General features: G+C 38.0%; 2 protein-coding genes across 2 annotated transcripts in view; both read left to right on the forward strand.

Moving 5' to 3' along the window:
- LOC146451352 (uncharacterized) overlaps window positions 1–23,138 on the forward strand; it is a 27,245-nt gene continuing 4,107 nt past the window's right edge. Inside the window, exons 1-13 of the mRNA XM_085099221.1 lie at window positions 1–82; window positions 6,617–6,942; window positions 7,489–7,624; window positions 8,429–8,533; window positions 9,933–10,084; window positions 10,611–10,803; window positions 12,476–12,591; window positions 13,498–13,615; window positions 14,821–14,940; window positions 15,297–15,434; window positions 17,653–17,946; window positions 18,588–18,781; window positions 22,035–22,142. Coding sequence (XP_084955347.1) covers window positions 1–82; window positions 6,617–6,942; window positions 7,489–7,624; window positions 8,429–8,533; window positions 9,933–10,084; window positions 10,611–10,803; window positions 12,476–12,591; window positions 13,498–13,615; window positions 14,821–14,940; window positions 15,297–15,434; window positions 17,653–17,946; window positions 18,588–18,781; window positions 22,035–22,142 — 2,082 coding nt within the window. The remainder of the gene's footprint in view (window positions 83–6,616; window positions 6,943–7,488; window positions 7,625–8,428; window positions 8,534–9,932; window positions 10,085–10,610; window positions 10,804–12,475; window positions 12,592–13,497; window positions 13,616–14,820; window positions 14,941–15,296; window positions 15,435–17,652; window positions 17,947–18,587; window positions 18,782–22,034; window positions 22,143–23,138) is intronic.
- On the forward strand, window positions 440–6,491 carry LOC146451353 (lactadherin-like). The gene is made up of 6 exons (XM_085099205.1): window positions 440–443; window positions 871–1,196; window positions 3,230–3,359; window positions 3,590–3,924; window positions 6,240–6,375; window positions 6,469–6,491. The coding sequence occupies exons 1-6, from the start codon at window positions 440–442 to the stop codon at window positions 6,489–6,491; spliced, it is 954 nt and encodes a 317-aa protein (XP_084955331.1).

Here is a 23,138-nt window from a genome sequence, read left to right on the forward strand (position 1 = left end):
ATGTACACCTGTGCTAGATTGTTATTGTTAATGGCATGTTTATGGGCCGCAGCCACAAACCCAGCTGGCAAAGTCAATGCAGGTAAGAGAGTCATTCACAGTTCAGTTGTAAAATGTTTGCCCTTTGTAACATATATGACCATTTATGGTTGATGCCGCTGAGAAGCCACGTGCCCTACATGTTTCGAAACACTGCTATTACACCGTCGGTTCATACAAGATGTTTGGAACTGCTAGAAGGATATTGAAAGCTCTTTGACAATTTACTCAGGGATTATTCCATATTACGTTTTGCCGTTCAGCAAACTAATATTCTTTGCAGCGATTAGTTGAAAACAACTTTGACAACACCTTGTAATTATAACCAATCTGTATTGACATCACAACGTCATCAAATCAACCAGGGCATGTTTATAAATGTGGGCAATGGTCCTAATTAATGGGTAATCGCTGAAAAAAGTCTGAACAGCCACCACGTCTTTTCAAAATATCTTGATCCCATTTACTTAACAATGCCGCCCCAGTGGGGAGGGGGATGGAATGGGTCGTATTCCATAACTTTAACAGCATTAACAGTTCGACATGAAACCTTTGGATTATCACATAATATTATGCATGTTTAACTCTATCGAATGCTCAGAAGGGTTATACTTGTTTTTCGTACATCACATTTTTAATCCATGATCCTTTTTAGATTTTGTTATAACAAGAAAGGTAAATAAAAGAATAAGAACTTAGAATTTTGTTTGCCACATTGTGAAAAAGTATTAAGCTAAAAAATAAACGAGAGTTATGTATTGTTTGTTTAAAGTTTGGAGCTATAAGTACATATTACGACAATCATTCTTTTATGTCTTACAATCGACACAGGAACTTGCCGAAGCACAAAGCCTGTAGGAATATACGACTCAACAAAAATTCCTGATAGTCAGCTCACAGCCTCTTCACAATATGGCACTCGTCACAAACCAGCTTACGGTCGACTCAATGGAAACAGGGGTGATGGCTGGTGTGCAGAAAAAGCCGATAGAAATGACGACTGGCTGCAAGTTGATCTCGGAAAAACAATTCAAGTTTGTGCTGTTGCAACACAGGGAGACAGAGACGGCGATGAATGGACAACAGACTTCAAGTTGTCCTACTCATCTGACGGAAATTCGTGGACGAGTTATAAAGATGCCGATGGAAAGGAAAAGGTGAGATTTTCTTGCCAGCATATGAAATAGAGCATTCGTTAACCGAACTTAATCTAACTAGATCAAACATAATCGTACGATTAAATTCAACTGTCGACCATAATACAACAAAACCAGGATTCGCCTAAAAATTTCGTTAATATAACTTAATGTAACTTTCGATTTCCAAACCCTTGATTGCTCAATTGCAAATACATCAGGGTTTTTATTTTGGTTCACTGAATGGAATTATAAAAAGTTTACAATACTTTACCCTTTCTAGACCGGGGGGGGGGGGGGGGAGTTATTCTGCACGCTGCGAATTTCAATCTTAATAAGCTTTTTTATTATTATTATAGAGCAAACGTCATGAAACTTCCAAACTTTTCAACGAAATTATCTGAGGATTATTTGACGTGGTCGATTAGTGTTCATTGAATTTGATATTACCATGAGAACTAATGTTTGACAGGCACTTTTTTCAAAAAATCCCCTTTCAAAATCAAGAAAAAATATTTTTCTTAATGTATCTTTTATGTTTTTAGCCAACATTAGTGTTTTTTTATTAGTTTTGGGGATATCCTGAAATGCAAGATGTCGGATCCAAGATGGTCGCCATTTGGCAATCATGACGTAATAACGTCATTATGTCACGTCATTATTTTCCGTTGTGGACCTCAAAAGAAACAGTTTTGTACGTACTAGCTATCCTTCAAGCCTCATTATCATATCTTTAATACTTGCGAACTTATGGAGGGGAATCCCCTACGTCCCCCACCCCGGGCCCCTGGGGGCAAAAAAAAAAGTCTCGGTCTAGATAGGGTAAAGGTATGACCCTTGTTCTTTGAAAGGGAAGCGGTTCCGGGGTTGGCTTTATAAAAACCTCAGCGCTTTCCATATGTCCCAATGAAATAAATAAATAAATAAATAAATAATAACAATAATAATAATAATAATAATAATAATAATAATAATAATAATAATAATAATAATAATAATAATAACAACAATAATAATAATAATAAACATTTCACCTGCAATTATTCTTACAATTGAGGTCTACTCTTACTGCACTAATGTGTAGTTTTTGAACTGATTGTGTGGTTATTCAAATTTTGATTTTTGATTGAATTGAACAGAGCATAAGAATAACTCAAAAGCAGTAGGATTTTGTATCAAAACAACTGTGAAATGAGTTATTGGAATTCCGTTCGTTCGTTTGATTCAATATCCCAGATTTACTTTACTAACACACTCAATCGCCGCAAGACACTGAACGAAAACGACAATACAATAAGGATAATGATAAAAAAAAATGTAAAGTAGGTATAAATGACATTATATAATATATAATACATTTTGCCAACAAAACATACTGGACTGAGCGGCTTTCTTCTAAAGATTCACACTTAATTTAAGGTTAATACACAAAAGCAAAAGTAAAAGTCGGATTTCATAACATACAAGATTTCGAGAGTCGAATTGGCCAAGTAGGGCTATTTAGTAATTTTTTAAGGTGATGTATTGTCTTTGTAAACTAAATAGCCATAAACCAAGCAACATTAAAGTAATTATTTTGGGAACGACAAAAACTGACAACTTATCAACAACAAATGAGGTAAACAAACAATCATACCAACTGCAGTCGTACGTTCCGCACAGAAAACAGAGGTCTTAAGAACCACACGTCAGACATGTAGAAATAAATCCAAATAAGCCATGATACAAGACTAGAATTTCGCTCCTGTAAGAACGATTCACAATCACAATATCCTTTACACTAACACATCTCCCAGCCAGACCCTTTATTTTATAAGGTAAATACATCTTTTAACCGTTTCCACTCCTTCAGTCGAAGTCCCAGTAAAAAATGGTATAAGCAAATTAGGGTGACCTCATATGACAGACATGAAGAAGAAGAATAAGGACAACAACAACAACAACAACAACAACAACAACAACAACAACAACAACAACATCAACAACAACGACAACAGCAACAACAAAAAACAAAAAAACAACATTTTTAAATCTTAGCTGTTGTATATTTAAAGGAATTTCACAGGTCAGGCGAGAGTTACACCATTGACACTCATGTGCTACCAGTGCCAGTGAAAACAAGATACATTCGATTCCATCCATTTAAACGACATACCTGGAACTGTCTTAGAGTGGAGGTGTTTGGTGAGTTTTTATTACTGTACAGTTTTAACTCTATAGAAAGCTCTTCAGTGTTATTCTTGGTACATCACATTTTTAATCTGATGCTTTTTAGATTTTGTTATAACAAAAAGGTGAAAAATGTTGAAAAATACTACCTCAATAATACACGAAGAGTTATGTTTTTGGTATTTATAGTTTTAAGCTCTGAGTACGTATTACGCTAAAGCATTTTTTTACGTGTTACAATTTAGTCGAGACAGAGGCCTGCCGAAACATGGAGCCTGTAGGAATATACGACTCATCAAAAATTCCTGATAGTCAGCTCACAGCCTCTTCACAATATGGCACTGGTCACAAACCAGCTTACGGTCGACTCAATGGAAACAGGGGTGATGGCTGGTGTGCAGAAAAAGCCGATAGAAATGACGACTGGCTGCAAGTTGATCTCGGCAAAAGAATTCAAGTTTGTGCTATTGCAACACAGGGAGACAGAGACGGCGATGAATGGACAACAGACTTCAAGTTGTCCTACTCATCTGACGGAAATTTATGGACGAGTTATAAAGATGCCGATGGAAAGGAAAAGGTGAGATTTTCTTGCCAGCATATGAAATAGAGCATTTTGTAACAGAACTCAATATAACTTGATCGAACATAATCGTACGATTAAATTAACTGCCGAGCATAATTCAACAAAACCAGGATTCGCCTAAACATTTCGTCAATCTAACTTAATATAACTTTCGATTTCCAAACCCTTGGTTGCTCAATTGCAAATACATCGGGTTTTTTTGTTCCCTGAATGGAATTATAAAAAACTTACTCAAGGTGAATGTGCGCTTAAGTGAGTATTTTTCGATTTCCGCACACAATTGAAGGAAATTGAACGAAAGTAAAGCATTAGTTTGATTATGTTCGAGTAGTTCAACAACTCAACTCAATAAAAAATTCCGGTTTTAATTTTCTTGCTTGCATATCACTAGGCAACGTTATCTAGCGATTGAGGTCGATTAGGATCTATTGTATTTTAAAGCCCATTTTACATTTATGTATTTGGTGATCGGTTACAAGACTCATGAAGTCCTCTTAAGTTAAGATCTATCCCAAATAGTGTTTCTCGACTAAAAGCAACTGTTGGACTAACAACAGTCTATTTCTAAGATACAATACCTAACCCTTTCTAGACCGGGGGGAGGGGGGGAGTTATTCTGCACGCTGTGAATTTCAATCTTAATAAGCTTTTTTTTTATTATTTTAGAGCAAACGTCATGAAACTTCCAAACTTTTCAACGAAATTTTCTGAGGATTATTTGACGCGGTCGATTAGTGTTCATTGAATTTGATGTTATCATGGGAACTAATGTTTGACAGGCACTTTTTTAAAAAAAAAATCCCCTTTCAAAATCAAGAAAAAATATTTTTCTTAATGTATCTTTTATGTTTTTAGCTCACATTAGTGTTCTTTTATTAGTTTTGGGGATATCCTGAAATGCAAGATGTCGGATCCAAGATGGTCGCCATTTGGCAACCTTGACGTAATTACGTCATTATGTGACGTCATTATTTTCCGTTGTGGACCTTAAAAGAAACAGTTTTGGACGTACTAGCTATCCTTCAAGCCTCATTATCATATCTTTAATACTTGCGAACTTATGGAGGGGAATCCCCTACTTCCCCCAACCCCGGGCCCCTGGAGGCGAAAAAAAAAAGTCTCGGTCTAGATAGGGTAAAGATATGATCCTTGTTCTTTGAAAGGGAAACGGTGCCGGGGTTGGCTTTAAAAAAACCTCAGCGCTTTCCATATGTCCCAATGAAATAAATAAATAAATAAATAAATAAATAAATAATAATAATAATAATAATAATAATAATAATAATAATAATAATAATAAGCATTTCACCTACAATTATTCTTACAATTGAGGTCTACTCTTACTGCACTAATGTGTAGTTTTTGAACTGATTGTGTGATTATTCAACTTTTGATTTTTGATTGAATTGAACAGAGCATAAGAATAACTCAAAAGCAGTAGGATTTTGTATCAAAACAACTGTGAAATGAGTTATTGGAATTCCGTTCGTTTGTTTGATTCAATATCCCAGATTTACTTTACTAACACACTCAATCGCCGCAAGACACTGAACGAAAACGACAATACAATAAGGATAATGATAAAAAAAATGAAAAGTAGGTATAAATGGTATAATAATAATTATATAATACATTTTGCCAACAAAACATACTGGACTGGGCGGCTTTCTTCTAAAGGTTCACACTTTATTTAGGGTTAATACACAAACGCAAAAGTGAAAGTCGGATTTCATAACATTCAAGATTTCGAGAGTCGAATTGGTCAAGTAGGGCTATTTAGTAATATTTAAGGTGATGTATTGTCTTTGTAAACTAAATAGCCATAAACCAAGCAACATTAAAGTAATTATTTTGGGAACGACAAAAACTGACAACCTATCAACAACAAATGAGGTAAACAAACAATCAAACCAACTGCAGTCGTACGCTCCGCACAGAAAACAGAGGTCTTAAGAACCACACGTCAGACATGTAGAAATAAATCCAAACAAGCCATTATACTAGACTAGAATTTCGTTCATGTTAGAACGATTCACAATCACAATATCTTTTACACTAACACATCTCCCAGCCAGACCCTTTATTTTATAAGGTAAATACATCCTTTAACCGTTTCCACTCCTTCAATCGAAGTCCCAGTAAAAAATGGTAAAGGCAAATTAGGGCGACCTTAAATGAAAGACATGAAGGAGAAGAAGAAGAAGAAGAACAACAACAACAACAACAACAACAGCAACAACAACAACAACAACGACAACAGCAGCAACAAAAAACAACATTTTTAAATCTTAGTTGTTGTATATTTAAAGGAATTTCACAGGTCAGGCGAGAGTTACACCATAGACACTCATGTGCTACCAGTGCCAGTGAAAACAAGATACATTCGATTCCATCCATTTAAACGACATACCTGGAACTGTCTTAGAGTGGAGGTGTTTGGCAACGGTGAGTTTTTATTACTGTACATTTTTAACTCTTTAGAAAGCTCTTCAGGGTTATTCTTGGTACATCACATTTTTAATCTATGATGCTTTTTAGATTTTGTTATAACAAAAAGGTGAAAAATGTTGAAAAATACTACCTAAATAATACACGAAGAGCTATGTTTTTGGTATTTATAGTTTTAAGCTCTGAGTACGTATTACGCTAAAGCATTTTTTTACGTGTTACAATTTAGTCGAGACAGATGCTTGCCGAAACATGGATCCTGTAGGAATATTCGACAAATCAAAAATTCCTGATAGTCAGCTCACAGCCTCTTCACAATATGGCACTAGTACCCAACCAGCTTACGGTCGACTCAATGGAAACAGGGGTGATGGCTGGTGTGCAGAAAAAGCCGATAGAAATGACGACTGGCTGCAAGTTGATCTCGGCAAAACAATTCAAGTTTGTGCTATTGCAACACAGGGAGACAGAGACGGCGATGAATTGACAACAGACTTCAAGTTGTCCTACTCATCTGACGGAAATGTATGGATGAATTATTACGATGGCGATGGAAAGGAAAGGGTGAGATTTTCTTGCCAGCATATGAAATAGAGCATTTGGTAACCGAACTTAATGCAACTTGGTGGAACATACTCTTTTCCATTAAGTCCAATTGTCGAGCACAATTCAACAAAACACTAAACTAGTCAAAAATTTTAGCATTGCAACTTGATCTAACGTTCGATTTCCAAACCCTTGATTTTTCAATTGCAAATGAAACCACGAGACTAAGCGTTACTGTATTGACGTCACGTCCTTACCATCCCCAGTCTCCTGTCAGGCGCGGTATTGTACCCAATGTTAAGTGAAATAAGACGCTCTTATGATTCGCGGGGAAGAAAAAAAAAATGATAAGGAATTCTTTGTTTGATTTATATACGAGAGCAACATTAACATTTCAGTAATTAAACAAAAAAATATTGTGTCAAATAGACTTTAAGTAAATACCCCCTTCAACCATTCGGTCGAAGTTCCTGTAACAAAAGGCACCAACATATGAGGTCGACATCAAATGGGAGAAAGCAAGAACTAAACTATTATTAAACCTTAGCTGTTGTATATTTCAAGGAATTTCACAGATCAGGTGAGAGCAACACTATTGACACTCATGTGCTACCAGTGCCAGTGAAAACAAGATACATTCGATTCCATCCATTTAAACGACATACCTGGAACTGTCTTAGAGTGGAGGTGTTTGGCAATGGTGAGTTTCCGTCTTTTCTCGGAGTGCATAGAAGTGAACAGAAATGTTTGTGCTGAAAATTGGCCGATATTTGCTTGCTCCAAAGCATCTCATTTTAGAAAGATCCAAATCTGTTGGGCAAAAATTTCAAGGTTTTGAGAACCTGCCCTGTCAAAATCTCGCCACAACTTGGCCAAAAGCAACTTCAAGAACTGAAATCAAACAAACTGACCAAAGAAAACCCCCCAAATGTTACAGCATTAGAGCGATTGAGAAACGTGAAATGTCGACGCATGGTTGTCTCTCGTGACAAACGCCTCATTAAGAAAATATATATACATCTTACCGACTTTTTGAAAAGGTGATCGATGAAAGCTGGAACAATTTTTGTGGAATGAACCTGAAGCACGGGTTCTGTGGCCCTGAGAAGGTTCACAATGATACTATAGAAAGGAGAAAGAGCAAAACCATTCACTTTTCATGGAGCCAGCTCTGATTTGCTCAACTATTGTAATCGTAATGTCATTGGTAAAGTTATACGACCTTCTATTGGGCAAGAACTACACAATATCTATATTATATATACATATTATATATGCCAGTGCATGATATTAATATTATTTCCTTTACATATTATATACCCCGAGAAATCATAACAAAAAGGTTACTGCGTTTTGGAACACGTAACATTTGGGCGTGTTTGACTTCAACCATTGAATTATTCTTACTCTTCACGCATATATGGAATAGGTCTGCTGAAATATTACCAGACACGTTTCGGGCTTCAGAAAACTGATTTCCCCCTACCATATGTTATCTTTTTAGCTCCATGTGTAATGGAAGAGAACAGCGGAGGAAGCTTGCCACAAAATTATGACATTCCATCGCCGGATTGGGTCTCGACTCCTTCGATTGTGGAAATTTCAACGGGTAAGATAAATTAAAATATGATCAATATTTAACCCCATTTAGACCAGGCCTTTTTTGTTTGGTGGGCGCATTATACTTCAAAGATAGATAGTATGTCCAGAGATGCTTCTTGTGAGGTAGGCAACGGGAAGCGATGACGTTATATGACGAAGGATTTTAAAATGGAGGCCTTTCTGGATCTGCCATCCTTGATTTCTTGATTATCCAAAACCTCAGAAAATCACCAAAATGGACCAAAAAGAAATCAAAATGAAAAAGAAAAACTTGAAAATGAAATAAAAAGAAAGTTTTTGTACATTAAATATAGGAATTTTTCAATTTCCAAAAATCAAACTGCTTGTCAAAAACTGTTTTCCATGGTAACATTCAATTCAGTGAACTCAGACCTGTTATACTAAATTGGTTTCCAAATAAAGTTCTGATAGAGTCCGTAAAGCTCACGTCCATCCCCTTCGGTCTTGATAGAGTTAAGCTAGTTAAGCTAGATAGGTTCGTTACTGTAAATTATTACCAGTGACGAAAGTAGAGTCGATGGATTTCACTGATCATGAGCAAACTAGGTTATTTTGCTCGAAACAAAATTGAAATTAGTCATGAAAAGGCACTGGCAGCCTTTGCATTTTTCGCCAAGCATTTCATGACCTTGGTTAATGCTTCTAAGAGGAAAAAATGCATTATTAAAGAAATCTAGTAGAAATTCGCACGATCTTCTTAGTAATTGTTAGTTCAGAGTATGTACATCAGGAGGAATGGTTGACGAACACTACTATGAATAAGCATGCGCAATATTTGGCATACGTGTCGTCTTGAAATAACGTCAGTCCTAGAGCTTTCAGATCGCGATTGGTGTTACTTCCTTCTACCGTTGGCAGCAAACAGATCTAATGCCTCTTGACTCTCTCAGGCTTTTAATTCTTAACGTTACACGCGTACGATACCTTTTTTGCAGCGTAGTCCTGCAATTAAAAAGAAACACCTCTTGAAGTGGATGCAACCTGTTATCATCCCTTATTCACAAAATAATCTTACTGACCGCTAAACAGAGTAATGTTCAATGTGTTTTGACTGTACCTATTTAAGGCTCTTTACAGTAACTACGTACAGGAAGCGTTTATCGGCGCCATTTTGAACTGGCTATTTTCTGCTTTGCGCTCTGAGTGCATTTTTTTGGTCATTTCAACGGTAAATGTTGCACTCATTCCGTCGTTGAAAGTATCATTTTTGTCACAAGAGTGAAAAGGTACATTATAAAAGATTTCACTGGCTTGCAGAATACTGGTAAACGAAATCTCTACGACCTGAAGCAAATGTGTCAATATTACTAATACAAATTACCTGAACACCTCCAGACCGAAGCCTTCGTCAGAAAGAGATTGACCTGTATTTCATTATCTTTTAGGTCATTATAGGGCTATTGGTCGAATCATTCATGCAAAGTACTTGAAAGAGCGATTACTGAAGAAATCAGCGGCTTTTGGTGAAAGGGAAACTAAGGAGGATGTGGATCTTGTTAACCAGCTGGAAATTCTTGCAGACACACTTTATATACAGGTAAGATCCTTCGACACTGCAACTTCCTCACACGATATTCACGTGGGTTTAACGTTAATTTTTCGTCCTTGCTTGCTCCTCCCTTCCTTCCTACCGATCTCCCGTCATTGATGTAATATGTCGGGATTCCTGCTCCTTCTTGTGATCGATTGGATTATGAGAAAAGCAATACAAGGCCGAAGATAGATGACTTGGACTTTGCAGATGACATCGCATTAACCTCTGGTACAAGAGTCCAGATTTTTGAGAAAGCTAGAAGTCTCAGTACCAACCGCCGGTAATGAAACTGGGTTGAAGATTATTTATAACTCCACCGTGTACGCTCAACCCATTAGATAGTGCCATGTTATGTAATGCCATCATCCATATAGTAACGTCTTTATGCCCTAAGGCGTATATTGTCCTTCCTTTGCAAGCATTAAACATTTAAAGGAAGGTTTTGCCACCCCCTCGCATCCCCCCTTTCCCTCCCCCTCCCACATAACGCAAACACAATATTGTATTGAACTAGTTACCTAATTTCCAGGGGAACGTTGAAATTTATGGAATGAAAAATGTCAAAATATACGCAAGGGAGATTGTGTCTCCCCCAGGAGCAAAGCTCGCTTTCTCTGCTCCAAGTAGACCTGATGTTGATGAAAGTCCTGCGGCCACTGGACAAAGCGGGAAAGATGGTCATCCGGGCAAAAATGGTGGACGTGGCGTAAATGGCCCTTGGGGTAAGTCCTAGAGTAACAGACAATGTGGACAGACTTAAGCCTAGTTTTCATATGTCGGGAAAATCCCAAACAATAGGTGGTTTCACTGTTTCCCAACTGTTCCAGATTTTGCCGAGATATCGGGAAATCGCTAGACGTCTATCCCAGATTTGAGGTATTCATCAGTGAGAGACGCCAATTTTCATTTGTCAGGGGAGAAGTGGGGGAACTGAAGCGAAGCAATTTAGAGGATTGGTAATGAGCTAAAACTGTCGCCGACGTCCCCGACAGTACAAATTTGAGTTTTTATATGTCGGTAATGATCGCCGACCATCGTAGAAATCTGGGACACGTCGTGAAAATAGAAACACTCCTGATGTTGCGATTGGTCTGCGACCATCCCAGATGATCTTGGATGTCTACGATTTCCAGTTTTCATTAGTCGGGGAAGTCTGGGACGGTCGAGAAACAGTGAAATCCCTGATCTGGAGATTTTCCCGACTTATGAAAACTAGGATTTAGCTTCCTTTTAAAACTGTGCCGATACGCTCTGCGCATTTCTGGATTGTCTGAGAAACACGGTTTTCTTTAGGACGATACTTGAATAAATGACAGCAATGAAGTGATATTGATCGGGGTAAAGTTGTCAAGAAAGGCAAATGAAAGAGGGTCTAAAGATGAAATAAACAGTCAGGAAAAAAATGATGACAGAGGACCAGTTCTAGAATTAGAAGTCCTAGAAAAACAGACAATATGGACATATTGTCATACTTAACGTAAAAGTAAAAAAGCAAAAGTATTAGCATACTTTTGCAATTCGGTATGCGCTCTGCGGATTTCGGAATTCTCAAGAATGGCAAAAGAATGGGGGCAAAAGATGAAAACCATTGTCAGCAAAAGCACGAAAGTCAGAGGACCAGGGATTCAGCTTGATGGAGAAATCTCTCTCCGAATGTTAAAAAACTTGCTTTTTCTTAAGCGCTTTTCGAGAAATGACACCGAGTCACGGATTTTATGGCCTCGACGGAAACTTCAGAATGATGCAAAAGAGAGAACAAAAGGACCTGAAAGAAGAGGACGGAAAGGGAAAAAAGATTAAAATAAAATAAAATAAAATAAAATAAATCGAACCGCACCCTCAAAGGCGCAGGACTTTAGCGAGCTCGAGTTTTCCCGAAAGGTCATAAAATGGCCCTAAAATGGAGAAAGGATGTTTAATTTTTTTAAAAAGAAATAATCTACCTCTTCAAGATCTAAAAACAATCAGTTATACTGGAAAGATAATTCATCAAAGACTGCTTTTAAAGTCTACAATACATGCATCATATTAGATGCGTAGTAGCGCTGTATACTTTTTACAATACAAAGAACTCGTGTCAATAATACAAACAATTCGTACGCTTTTCTGCCGTACGAATAACAACCAAACCAGTTTGAAACAGTACAAGTGACTAACTGTACGAATATCGCACCAATTTTGTTCTCTTTACTGGACTTGGACAATGATGTTATACTGACGACACAAAACTAAGCAATTGGCATGGTGGGAAAATAATGGCCTCTCAATGACCCTGGTCAATAAGAACGGTTATGTGAAAATGTAGAGAAATGATACAGAGATTTATATTGTTTAAGTGTTGAGAATCCCAGATAACTGTTTCAAACTTTATTTAGCATTTTCTTCTATTTCCAGTCGAGATTTTCTGTGACATCATCACTGGCGATTTAAAAGTGAGCTCAAATGGGGGAAATGGACAAAAGGGACAAGATGGTGGCAATGGTGGCAAGGGGAGAGACAACGGTGATGCTGTAAGGGGAATCTATTTCCGTGGATCAATTGACAGTTAAAAGTCAGTTGTAATGGCCGAATTTATACCAAAGACAAGTTATCTGTTTGAGACGGATAACTCGTCTAGATATAAACCCGGAGTCGAGACGAATTACTTGGCAAAATTCTTCTTCGGCTGATTCGTCAGTCAGCACGTCTTGAAGACGTGCTAACATAAATTCGTCTTTGGATTTATATTTAGACTATTTGTCCGTCTGACGGATAACTCGTCGAGACGGATAATTCGTCTCTAGTATAAATGGGTCAATTATAGAGAAATACCCGGATATAGATAGCATTACAAATTTTGCAATATGTCGATTCATTATAGTCACTCGTCGATTAAGCGGTTTTGGTGTAACAATTAAGGGAAATTAAGCAACGACAAAGTCGCAAAACAGTAGTTGTATTTAGCAAAACCAATCGCTCTGCACGTGCATTTTAAATTTTGACTTATTCCTTTACCGTCCTCTGCAAAACAGTAACCTAAAATGACCAAATGTGAGGCTTTGTGGAGAATGGAACAGACGACAGTGAACTTTCCAATTTCTTTCTTAAACTTGAATGCCACTCCTACCAATTTGGTTCCAGGGTAGTTCGCCGTTTTTGTACAACTTGAACGAGCTGAAGTAATCGCGAAGTAGCATATGAAATAAATTTTCATGTGACGTTTACGTTGAGTAACCATCGTCGGTGTTTACCTTATGTTCCCTAATAATTCTTCAGTAGACGACTGCCTTTGAAAAGGAGCTCGCTTGCTATAAAAGGAAACACTATGCCAAGAAATACGAAACAGAGTTTCCCGTGTGGATAGCGAAGTAGTTGGTGAAAGGTCCATAGAGTTAGGTTGTGTCGATGCGTACTCACCAATTTTGTTCTTTCAATAGGCTGATGACATGACATATGACGATTGTCTTTCACACGGACGGGATTGCGTTGATGTAGGTGGAAGACGGGGGAAAAGGGGTTATAACGGAGGAAATGGGGGAAACGCCGGAAAAGCAGGTAGGAGTCGAAGACAAGAGTCGTTCACTAAGTGATATATTAGCGCGGCTTTGATTAAAAACAGAGATCGGACCTGACAACATCATGGATTTTAGACAACTGGTACATAGTAACATGCTCATAGAAAGGATAAAACACAAACCTATTTATTCGCTGGGAGGGCAATTTAGGTCGGTAGAGAACACCAAGGACCTCGGGGTAACCATCTCTTCTGACCTGTCCTGGGGCAAGCATGTGTTTGCAACGATGAATAAGGCAAATATAGTATTGGGTATCATAAAACGGTCCATTGGAACAAATAACCGGGATGTGTTTTCGCAGCTCTACAAGTCACTGGTCCGGCCTATACTTGAGTATGCGGCTCCTGTTTGGAGCCCGTACTTGATTAAGGATATTGTGGCGCTGGAAAAGGTTCAAAGAAGAGCTTCGCGACTTGGTTTAAGTCAGAAGCGTGGCGAAATGAGTTATGAACATCGTTGTAGCTTACTGAAATGGCAAACACTAGAGAAGCGAAGAGAATTTCTATCTCTGGTTCAATGTTATAAGATAGTTTTTGGCAGTGATCACCTCTCTTTCCCAGATTTCTTTGAGTTTGCCAAAATTACTCATACAAGAGCTAACCACGACTATAAACTTTATTTGAGGAGAGCGGTTTGTAATTGCTACAAATATTCTTTCTTTATTCGCATTGTAAGGAAATGGAATGACTTGCCAGGATAAGTTGTACATGCCGAATCATTATCTGTTTTTTAAGGGTAGACTTAAAATTTACTTGAATATTTATTGAATCAGTAGCCATCGAATTTTATCTAGTTCTAGAAATTTTAAAATATTTTACAAGTTTTTAGTTAGGGAAATTGTTTTTGTACAGGGTTAACCTCACGATTTACCTATTCAGGATGTTTTTGTATTTGTGTTGAAGCCTCTTGAACAAAATGTTATGTTATGCTCAACACAAAATATCATGTGGAATGGATTTAACGCTAACCAGACGGGGACGGATTGCACCAACATTGACCTTAGGAAATTGAAACTTTATTCATAGAAGGAAAAGCCAGAAAACAGCATTTTGATTTCCTTTCTTTTTAATGAACAAAACAGAATATTCTCGACGAAACCATCGCATTCTTGTTGTCTGAGACTTTCCAAGGAGCAAAGAACTACATAGTGTGGTATACCAATGTTTGAATCTAAAATTTTGTTAGGAAATGGTGGAGACGCTGGGGGTGTAAATATTCGCTACAGAGGAATTAATGGAAAATTTGAAGTGAAGACCTGCGCAGGAGTAGGAGCCCTACCAGCCAGAAACGGAGTGGGAGGAACAGGTAATATGCTTAATTTACACCTTAAAGATGGTCGTGAATGTGTATTCTGATAACACACAGATGACTTCAACAAGTGGTAACAATAAAGACGTACGATACGAGGCGCAGACGAGTAACATGACTGATGTTCTTAGAAAACATACTCACGGCCAAATGGAATCTAACTGTTTAAAAAAAAATGTTTTAAAAACCGTGGTAGGGAGGATTTACGCGGAGATTAAAAGGAATTAACTTCTTAAAAACCATTTCCATCGGAATTGATGACAGATTGGGTCTCGTTTTACACGTTGCTATCAATTTGTTGTATCTATTGACTTCCATTTAACAATCTCGACTGGTGTTACGTGAAACTATAGGTGGCGCAGGAAGCGAAGGTGGAAGAGGATGGCATTGCGAGTGGGGAATGATTCATTCGGGTGAAGTTTACAACGACGGAGGAGCTGCTGGCAGAGGTCCAAGTGGATATTCTGGAAATTCCGGAAGATCAGGAACAAGTAAGATAAAAATCCTTACACATCACTCAGTCCTAGGACCAACACTGTTCGTGTTATTTACGAACGATTTACCTTCTTCGGTAACTACCGGATCCGCCTACGGGTACGCGGATGACACTACCGTATTTTGTATCGGTGAAACAGCTGATTTGGCGATTGCCAAACTAAATAAGGCCTCACGAGAGTTTTAAAACTGTTGCCTAAACAACCGGTTGACACCTCATCCCAGCAAGGTCATTCTTTTCACAAAGGAGACACCGATGGGACCCATCGCCCCTGTGTACTTAGGAAATTCAGTGTTAAGTTTGGTTACCAAAACGAAATTATTAGGATTGACAGTGGACCAGAAACTCACCTGGGTAGCCAACGTGCTTGAGACAAAAAGAACCTTTGCTAAAGAAACTTGATTTACATAAACGATCTCGTTGTTTTTTACCTAGAGGCATTTTAATTTAAATTGATCCTTCCAGCTGCTAAGTACGGTTTAGTTTTGTGGGGCTCGTGTTGCAAGTCCGACCTTTTTAATTCAATAGAGAGACTACACTGTAGGGCAGCACCTATAATCTACAATTTACCAAAGGATATGGCTTCTGATGAAGTCCTTAGGCCTGTTTAGTGGCCCACCTTTTCTCCTGATTATAAGCTAGACGTTCTCAGACTTTTTTATAAGGCTCATACTGAGACTTTACTAGATACGCTGTCCGAGACTATTTGTCAAAACCGCGTTAACACTTATTTCACTCGAGAGCAGAACTATCTCCTCGTACCAAGGTGCGAGTCAAGAAAATGAAAGATACTCTCTCATATACAGGCTCATCCCTACTGGAATTTGTTAATTACAACGACAAGGAGGCAGCGACGTCCCCGAACTTTAACTTTCTCAGAAAGCGGGTCAGCGCTCAGAACTTTTTTAAAGATTTTAAGTTTAACTGCACATCTGCATCAACCACACGATATAAACAACAGAATTTTGTCTACTATTAACCTACTATTAACTATTATTATACCTGAAATATTGTAATGTAATGTAGATTACCTTAGTTTGGAAGTAGACACATGACCCTACAAGCTAATGGCTTTGATTATCATCGCGTTTAAATAAAGATGATGTATGTATGTATGTATGTATGTATGTATGTATGTATGTATGTATGTATGTATGTATGTATGTATGTATGTATGTATGTATGTATGTATGTATGTATGTATGTATGTATGAATGTATGTATGCATCTATGTATGTATCTATGTATCTATGTATTTACTCCAGCATAGCTGTCATTAAACCAGCGTTTGTCACAAAAAGTGTTCGGTGGCTAAACGGGTAAAGAATAGAGAGATTTAGAATCAATTGTACGACACGAGATGGCGGATGTGCAGTGCTTAGACCGCAATAAGTTGCGAACCTAAAACAGCCAACATGCACATAGAAAGCCATATTTTTTTGCACAATTCATACTAAAAACATTGTGTATACTAGATTTGACGTTTTTGAAACTTTTCTGCGTGTTGTTATGGATTTTGTACGCTGAGAATTATGGGTAAATTAACACTCGCAATCTTTTCCAGTACGATGGAGTGTGTTTACGGCAAACAGCAAATGGCAGAAATGACCATGTAGGCATAAATCTTTGCTTTTTAATAACTGTGTAGACAAGACTTACAATATATCAGTTCCAATGACATGCAGAGAGTTCCTTAAGATATTCTCTTCACGTAAGCCTGTGCTACGGGCAGCAGGGGACGGTATACAAAATCACCAAGATGGCCTGCAACAGGAACCCACATTCATATCAAGGATGAGCAAGATAGGCTGCACACAAGTAAAAATAAAAGAAATGTATCAGCAGACGACGACAACGACAATTGACGTAGACATAAAGAGACAGGGAACCGTTTAAGATCCTTGTTTCCCCATTTTTGACATTTTATGTTGTTGTTCCAAGACCACACCCTACAACCGCTGCTCGGTTTCAACTTGTTTTTCAGTAACATTGATTTTAAAGAAAAGACAAGGTCATAGACCATATCGATTAAATCACTGAACAGCATTCAAAGACTTCCTCTTTGCCCAAAATTAGGGAAAATTTCGATTGTGAACGACCAAGTAATTGCTCACTTGTCGTTCTAATTAAAGAAAATGTTTGCAACCATCAGCATTTAGTTCAATCAGTGGCTTTGCCACGTAGTTAGCGGTAATAGAGTTATTAACATCCAGGCACCAACGATGATGATGATGATGATGATGATGATGATGATGATGATGATTTTATTTTTATCTTGGCTCCTATTTCCAAGGGAAATAACGGCGCAGTTCAGGAATCTCTTCTTCAACGTGGATCCTTAGACGACACAAATAAACAAAGCTTCCCATTGGAACTCATCAGAATCATGAGAAGACAAGCTGAGGACTTGCTGCTAACCAACAGCTCTGATCCGAAAGGCAGGGACATCTTAACATTTATAGTCAGCTTGGCGGAGAAAAGGATTGACCTGGTACAGTTAAAGAAAGGTCAGTTTTTAGTGCACCATACAAGATGATAGGCGACCTTTACCATTTTGCAAAACAACTAAAGTTAAATAAAATAATATCCCTTTTAAAAAAACTCGCATCATTATTATTTTAGTGCTTATTATTACTTGTAGCGTTCTTAATAATGTTAATTACTACCTTTAATGATTCCCTCCCATTCACTTCCCATAATTATCAACTTTGTGCCGTACAAGATGAAGCAAAAGCGCTTCCACACTTTTTGATGAATATGCTTGTCTTTGAATACGACTCTGACTTGGATGTACACAGTGTTAAGATTAGCTCCTAGTTGAGCTACACTGAGGAGACATGGTATAAAAACCCAGAACCTTCTATGCTGGGCTAAAAGCGCTGATTGTTGTGGCAAACCTTGGGGGGCAGGGAAGACAGAGCCTATCCCCTAGAGTAGCGGTGTCACTAGGGGAGCCTATGCTACCTTTGACAAAAGCTACATGTAGTTCCATCTGGGTTTAACAAAATTCTTAAAATTGGCATGTCTTCAGGTGTAATTACATCTAGTGAGCAGTTGCACGAAATTGCTTTCTTTTTTGTGAAACATTTCAAGTCTCAATCATATGTCAGGCTGTTAATGAAGAGTTATTCTCTCGCTTGTGTTTCAGATGCACAGAGAAAGCTTAACTTCTTGGGAAAGGACGGCTACAACATATTTGGAAAAAACAAATTCTTTGCTCCTCGCGTCAAGTGGAGTATTCTTCAAACAAGAGTGGAAAGAGTTAGAGACGCAGCTAAAGATTATGAAGATGCCTTCAACAATGTTATACACATTAAAAATATCGACTCAAATTTCAATAAGGTCAGTCTTAGGGATACTGAGTTTGTTCTCTAGGATGACTCTCAAAGTCACGGTATAGGCCAGCAATGACTAAAATAATCACTTCATTCGGTAATAGTAGTCTGAGCCAACTATTTTGTTCATTAACAGTATGGACTAAAACGTAAAAGTGAAATAAATAAATTAAAAAAATAAATAAATAAATAAATCTTCAATAAGAGTCAACCCTTCAAATACCATACCCTCATTTAATTAAAAGAATGTTCTAAGATACCTTAGCAGTCTTAATGACGTGTTTTAGATCTTGTATTTTAATTACTGTGTCGACGAATTTCACCTGTTCCAATGGTGTGCAAAAACGTTTTTCGAGATGTTCTCTCTTTGTAAGCTTGTGCTACGGGCAGCAGGAGAGGGTATACAAAATCACTAAGATAGCCTGCAAGAAGAACTGCAGTATCGCAGACCCCCGTGTCAAGGATACGTATCAATGAACGGGAGGCATCAAAAGACCTACGACCGACATTTGACGCAGACATGAGGAGGCAGGGATTGATCTAGGTCTGAGCGTAGCCTCGCCAGAAAAATAGGAGAACAACGCAACCATTAAGTCCCTACAAAATAGAAAAGCTCTTGGTCTGACTGACCCAAAGACTTCAGGAAGGATCTAACAACCCCTTTTCACGTCAATATGGGAGAAGAAGCAGGTAGCAGATGACTGAATGAAAGGTGTCATAGTTAGGATCCTCAAGATGGGTTAACTGAGTGACTGCAGTAATCCGCGTGGCAAACCCTCCTGAAAACTCTCAAAGATGACTATTTAGCGCGTCTCTGACACAGGGAATAGCAGGTTGGATTTCGTAAGAGAAGAGACTGTACTTATCAGACCTTCGTTCTACGTGGACGGTATAGTAGGGGCCACTGTGACTCAATTTGCAAAAAGTATATTGACATTGCATAAGGAGATAGTCCATCCTTCGTGCTTATGATATATCCAAATAGTTTATTCAGATAGCAGGTGCTTCTACTAAAAACATACCACTTGCTGTGTTGGGAATGGCGACATCAGCTTTGAGGTTAAGACCCAAGTCACCCAGGGATGTGTTATTTCGGCATTCCTCTTCAACTTAGTCAGTCACTGACTAGGTGATGCAGCGCACCACTAAGGATCAACGCAGGGGCATGAGGTGGACCCTCTTGTACACACTTTAAGATCTGGATTATGCAGATGACCTTGTGCTGCTCCATAGTGACGGGCAGGATAAGAACAGCTGGCTCAGCACATTTACACAGCAGCATGGGCTTAGTACCAGCCTCAAGAAAACAGAAATCATGGCCCACAAAATACCACATGCAGACCACTCAGGGTGCATTAGGGTTCTAGGCCCATTCTAAGGGAAAATAAACTATAAATGATTGCGCATTAAGTTAGAATCATGCAAGTGTGGCATGATGTAGCAGACGCAAGCTTTAAGAGATTGGTTTATGTGAGAACTCACTTCGGTGGTTTCGCTCTTGCATCACTGATAGGAAACAGTGCACATGTTTTGGAATGACTTGTCTGTCGAGTTGCCAGTCACCTACGGGGATCCTCAGGGAAGTATTTTGGGTCCCCTGTTATTTGTCATTTACATCAACAATTTGCCAAACGTCCAAGATTCCTATCAAGCTTCATTGTATGCAGACGACGCAGTGATCTACTGTTATGGGTCGTCCTCCCAGGAGTTGACTGATTGGCTTAATCGAGACCTCCTAGCGGTGGCGAAATGGCAAAACGAACATAAGTTAACACTTAATCTGGACAAAACTAAATGCATGCTCATTGAAGTAACAGGAAAATAGAGAGCAAAGTATCTCTAACTGTGTCGATTTTTGACCATTATGTGAACAATGTCAGTTGTTTTAAATATCTTGGAATTTTAATATCTTCTGATTTTACTTGATCATGTCGATTACATTGCAGGGAAAATTAACCAAAGGCTTGGTCTACTTAGACGTATTAAGCATTTATTACGGTTTAGGGCACGTATCCTTTTTTTTTTATAAAAGTCGTGTCATGCCCTTATTTGAGTAAGCAGATCTATTTTGGGATGACAAGCAGAATGTCACTTAAATGTCTAGCCTACAAGTTTTGCAAAATAAGGCAGTTAAACTATTTTAGATCGCCGGCTGTATTCATCTGCGTCGGCAATCATTAGCGACTCTGAAGTGGAGACCGTTAGAGAAAAGGGCGTTTTCAGCGAAGATATGTGCATGTATACAAATGTATAAATGGACTCATAAACCATGAATTGACTTTTGTAACACAGCAACCATCATTACAATACAAGAAATAAAGTCAATCTTAGACTTCCCAGTGTTAAGAGAAATTGAACAAAGAACTGCATATCATCTGTAAATGACTTTAATTCACTAAGCCGAGTAATACGAAAATCTGCATGCTAATATGAATACATTCAAGCGACATGTTATTAATTTCTTAACATAATTTATGTATTTATTTATATATCTTTCTTTGTTTTCTTTAAATTTTATGTCTACTTTTTAGTCTTAATCTTTGAGGTTTTTTTCGAAAACCACATTTTGTGAAAAATGTTCCTTAATGAGGTTATTATAATTATTGCTCTGGCGAATTCAACTCTTTTGGTCGCACTTAATTAAGACTATGGCATTTCGCTGATTCATACTTTGTTCCTTTCCTGAAATTCCAAGTCACCAATTAGTCTGGCAACATGGCTAGAGCAGTGTATGTACTGCCGTTCGATCGTTTTATAATTTGGATGGTATTCTGGAGTTTTGGAGAAATCGAGAAATTCAAGATGGGAATCTCAAAATAGCTGTCGTTGGACTCAACGGAAAGCATTTTGACGAACTATGTATCCTCAAAATTTTATTTTCACTACTTCAAAAACTAATTAATAATTCATAAGCCCATTGACCTATCAAATGGCCGATTATACATCACGTGCAGTGACCTTATATCGATAAGCCTCCTCCTGATTAGTACGCGGTGTTTATCTCGTTTGCTAATTTCCCACGTTCACAAAAGCATATTGGTTATGAACTCTCTTGACACACGCTTTTCGAGGAATGTTTTTGAAGCCGTTCAAAAAACTCGCAGCACGCGTTTTATCGGGTTTTAAACCACGATGCGCAGCCGAGTGGTTTTAAACACTCCTTCTCTTTTTTTAAACATTACTTAAATGCTTTTGAAGTTAAAAATGACAGGAAAGGACGTTCATATCTTTTTACACATGCAGTTTTTGTTCCTTTGTAGATGGCGGTGACAATGTCGAGGATTACAATGAAATCCGTTGAAGGAGAGAGGAAGCGACTTGAAGCGGCAATAAAAAGTGCAGAAAGCGAGAAGCGGTTATATATCAAGGTAACTAACCGAAGTAATGGGTCACTGCTTCAGACGGGCTGTGCTTCATTCAAAAACGTACCGCCTTTCAAATTCCACAACTGAGATTCTCGTAGTGTCACGCCATCACCTTGGGGCCCCATTTTGGCAATTAAAAGTTTCAAGTCACTTTATCAAAGTTTGTTCTCACCATACAAACACTACGGTTTGGAATGATCTTGCAGTTATTTAAAATTGACCTTATTGAATTCTTAAGTTATTTTTTTTTTGTATAAATTGATTTACCTATACCATCATGGAAGCCAAGCCAATTAAAATCTGGAGCGCACAAATTTTAAGATATACTGAGTTTGAGGGTTTTGTTTATCGTCGTCATAGTAATTGCGGAAACGTTGGAGATGGTAAATATAAAGGGCAATATACTAGGACAATTGATGACTCTAATGGAACAGGGATTCTGACTGCTTTGCTTCAAGATCAAAGGAAATACGATGCTTTAATTTAAAATATAAATTGTTGCGGTTTCTTGAAGAATTTAAGGATAACCATTGGGTCGCGAAATCACATATCATAAGAATTTCGCTTTCAAACCCCCTCCTAAGACTTCATTAGCAGTTAAACTCTAGCTTGTTCTACTATTTTGAAGTTATTGCTTTATTTATTCAACAAACTGGCCTTCCCAGGAGCAAATGGTCGTGTTGACACTTGTCAAGTTACAAAAGCTTGCGAACAGAAATGAAATGCCAGGAAAAAATGATCATGGGGAGAAAACATTAATAAGAACGCGAAACATCTTTAAAACCTTATTAATAATTCATAATTCCATTGACCTATCAAATGGTCAATAATGCAACACGTGCAGTGACTTAATATTGATAAGCCTCCTCCTTATTAGTATGTGGTGTTTTATTTGGCTGATAAAACACTCCTCATTAGTTTGCGGTGTTTTGTCGGCTGATGAAACACTTCTCATTAGAATGTGGTGTTTTTCTCGAATGCTAATTTCCAACGTCCACA

The sequence above is a fragment of the Pavona decussata genome, unplaced genomic scaffold (genome assembly GCF_977016875.1).
Source record: "Pavona decussata unplaced genomic scaffold, jaPavDecu1.1 SCAFFOLD_390, whole genome shotgun sequence".
Taxonomy (NCBI): Eukaryota; Metazoa; Cnidaria; class Anthozoa; order Scleractinia; family Agariciidae; genus Pavona; species Pavona decussata.

Bases quoted from the DNA above. Each gene is read 5' to 3' on its own strand.
- LOC146451353 (XM_085099205.1), top strand. The intron at 1,197-3,229 runs GTGAGATTTTCT...GTATATTTAAAG, and splicing joins ATGCCGATGGAAAGGAAAAG to GAATTTCACAGGTCAGGCGA. The intron at 3,360-3,589 runs GTGAGTTTTTAT...GTTACAATTTAG, and splicing joins TCTTAGAGTGGAGGTGTTTG to TCGAGACAGAGGCCTGCCGA.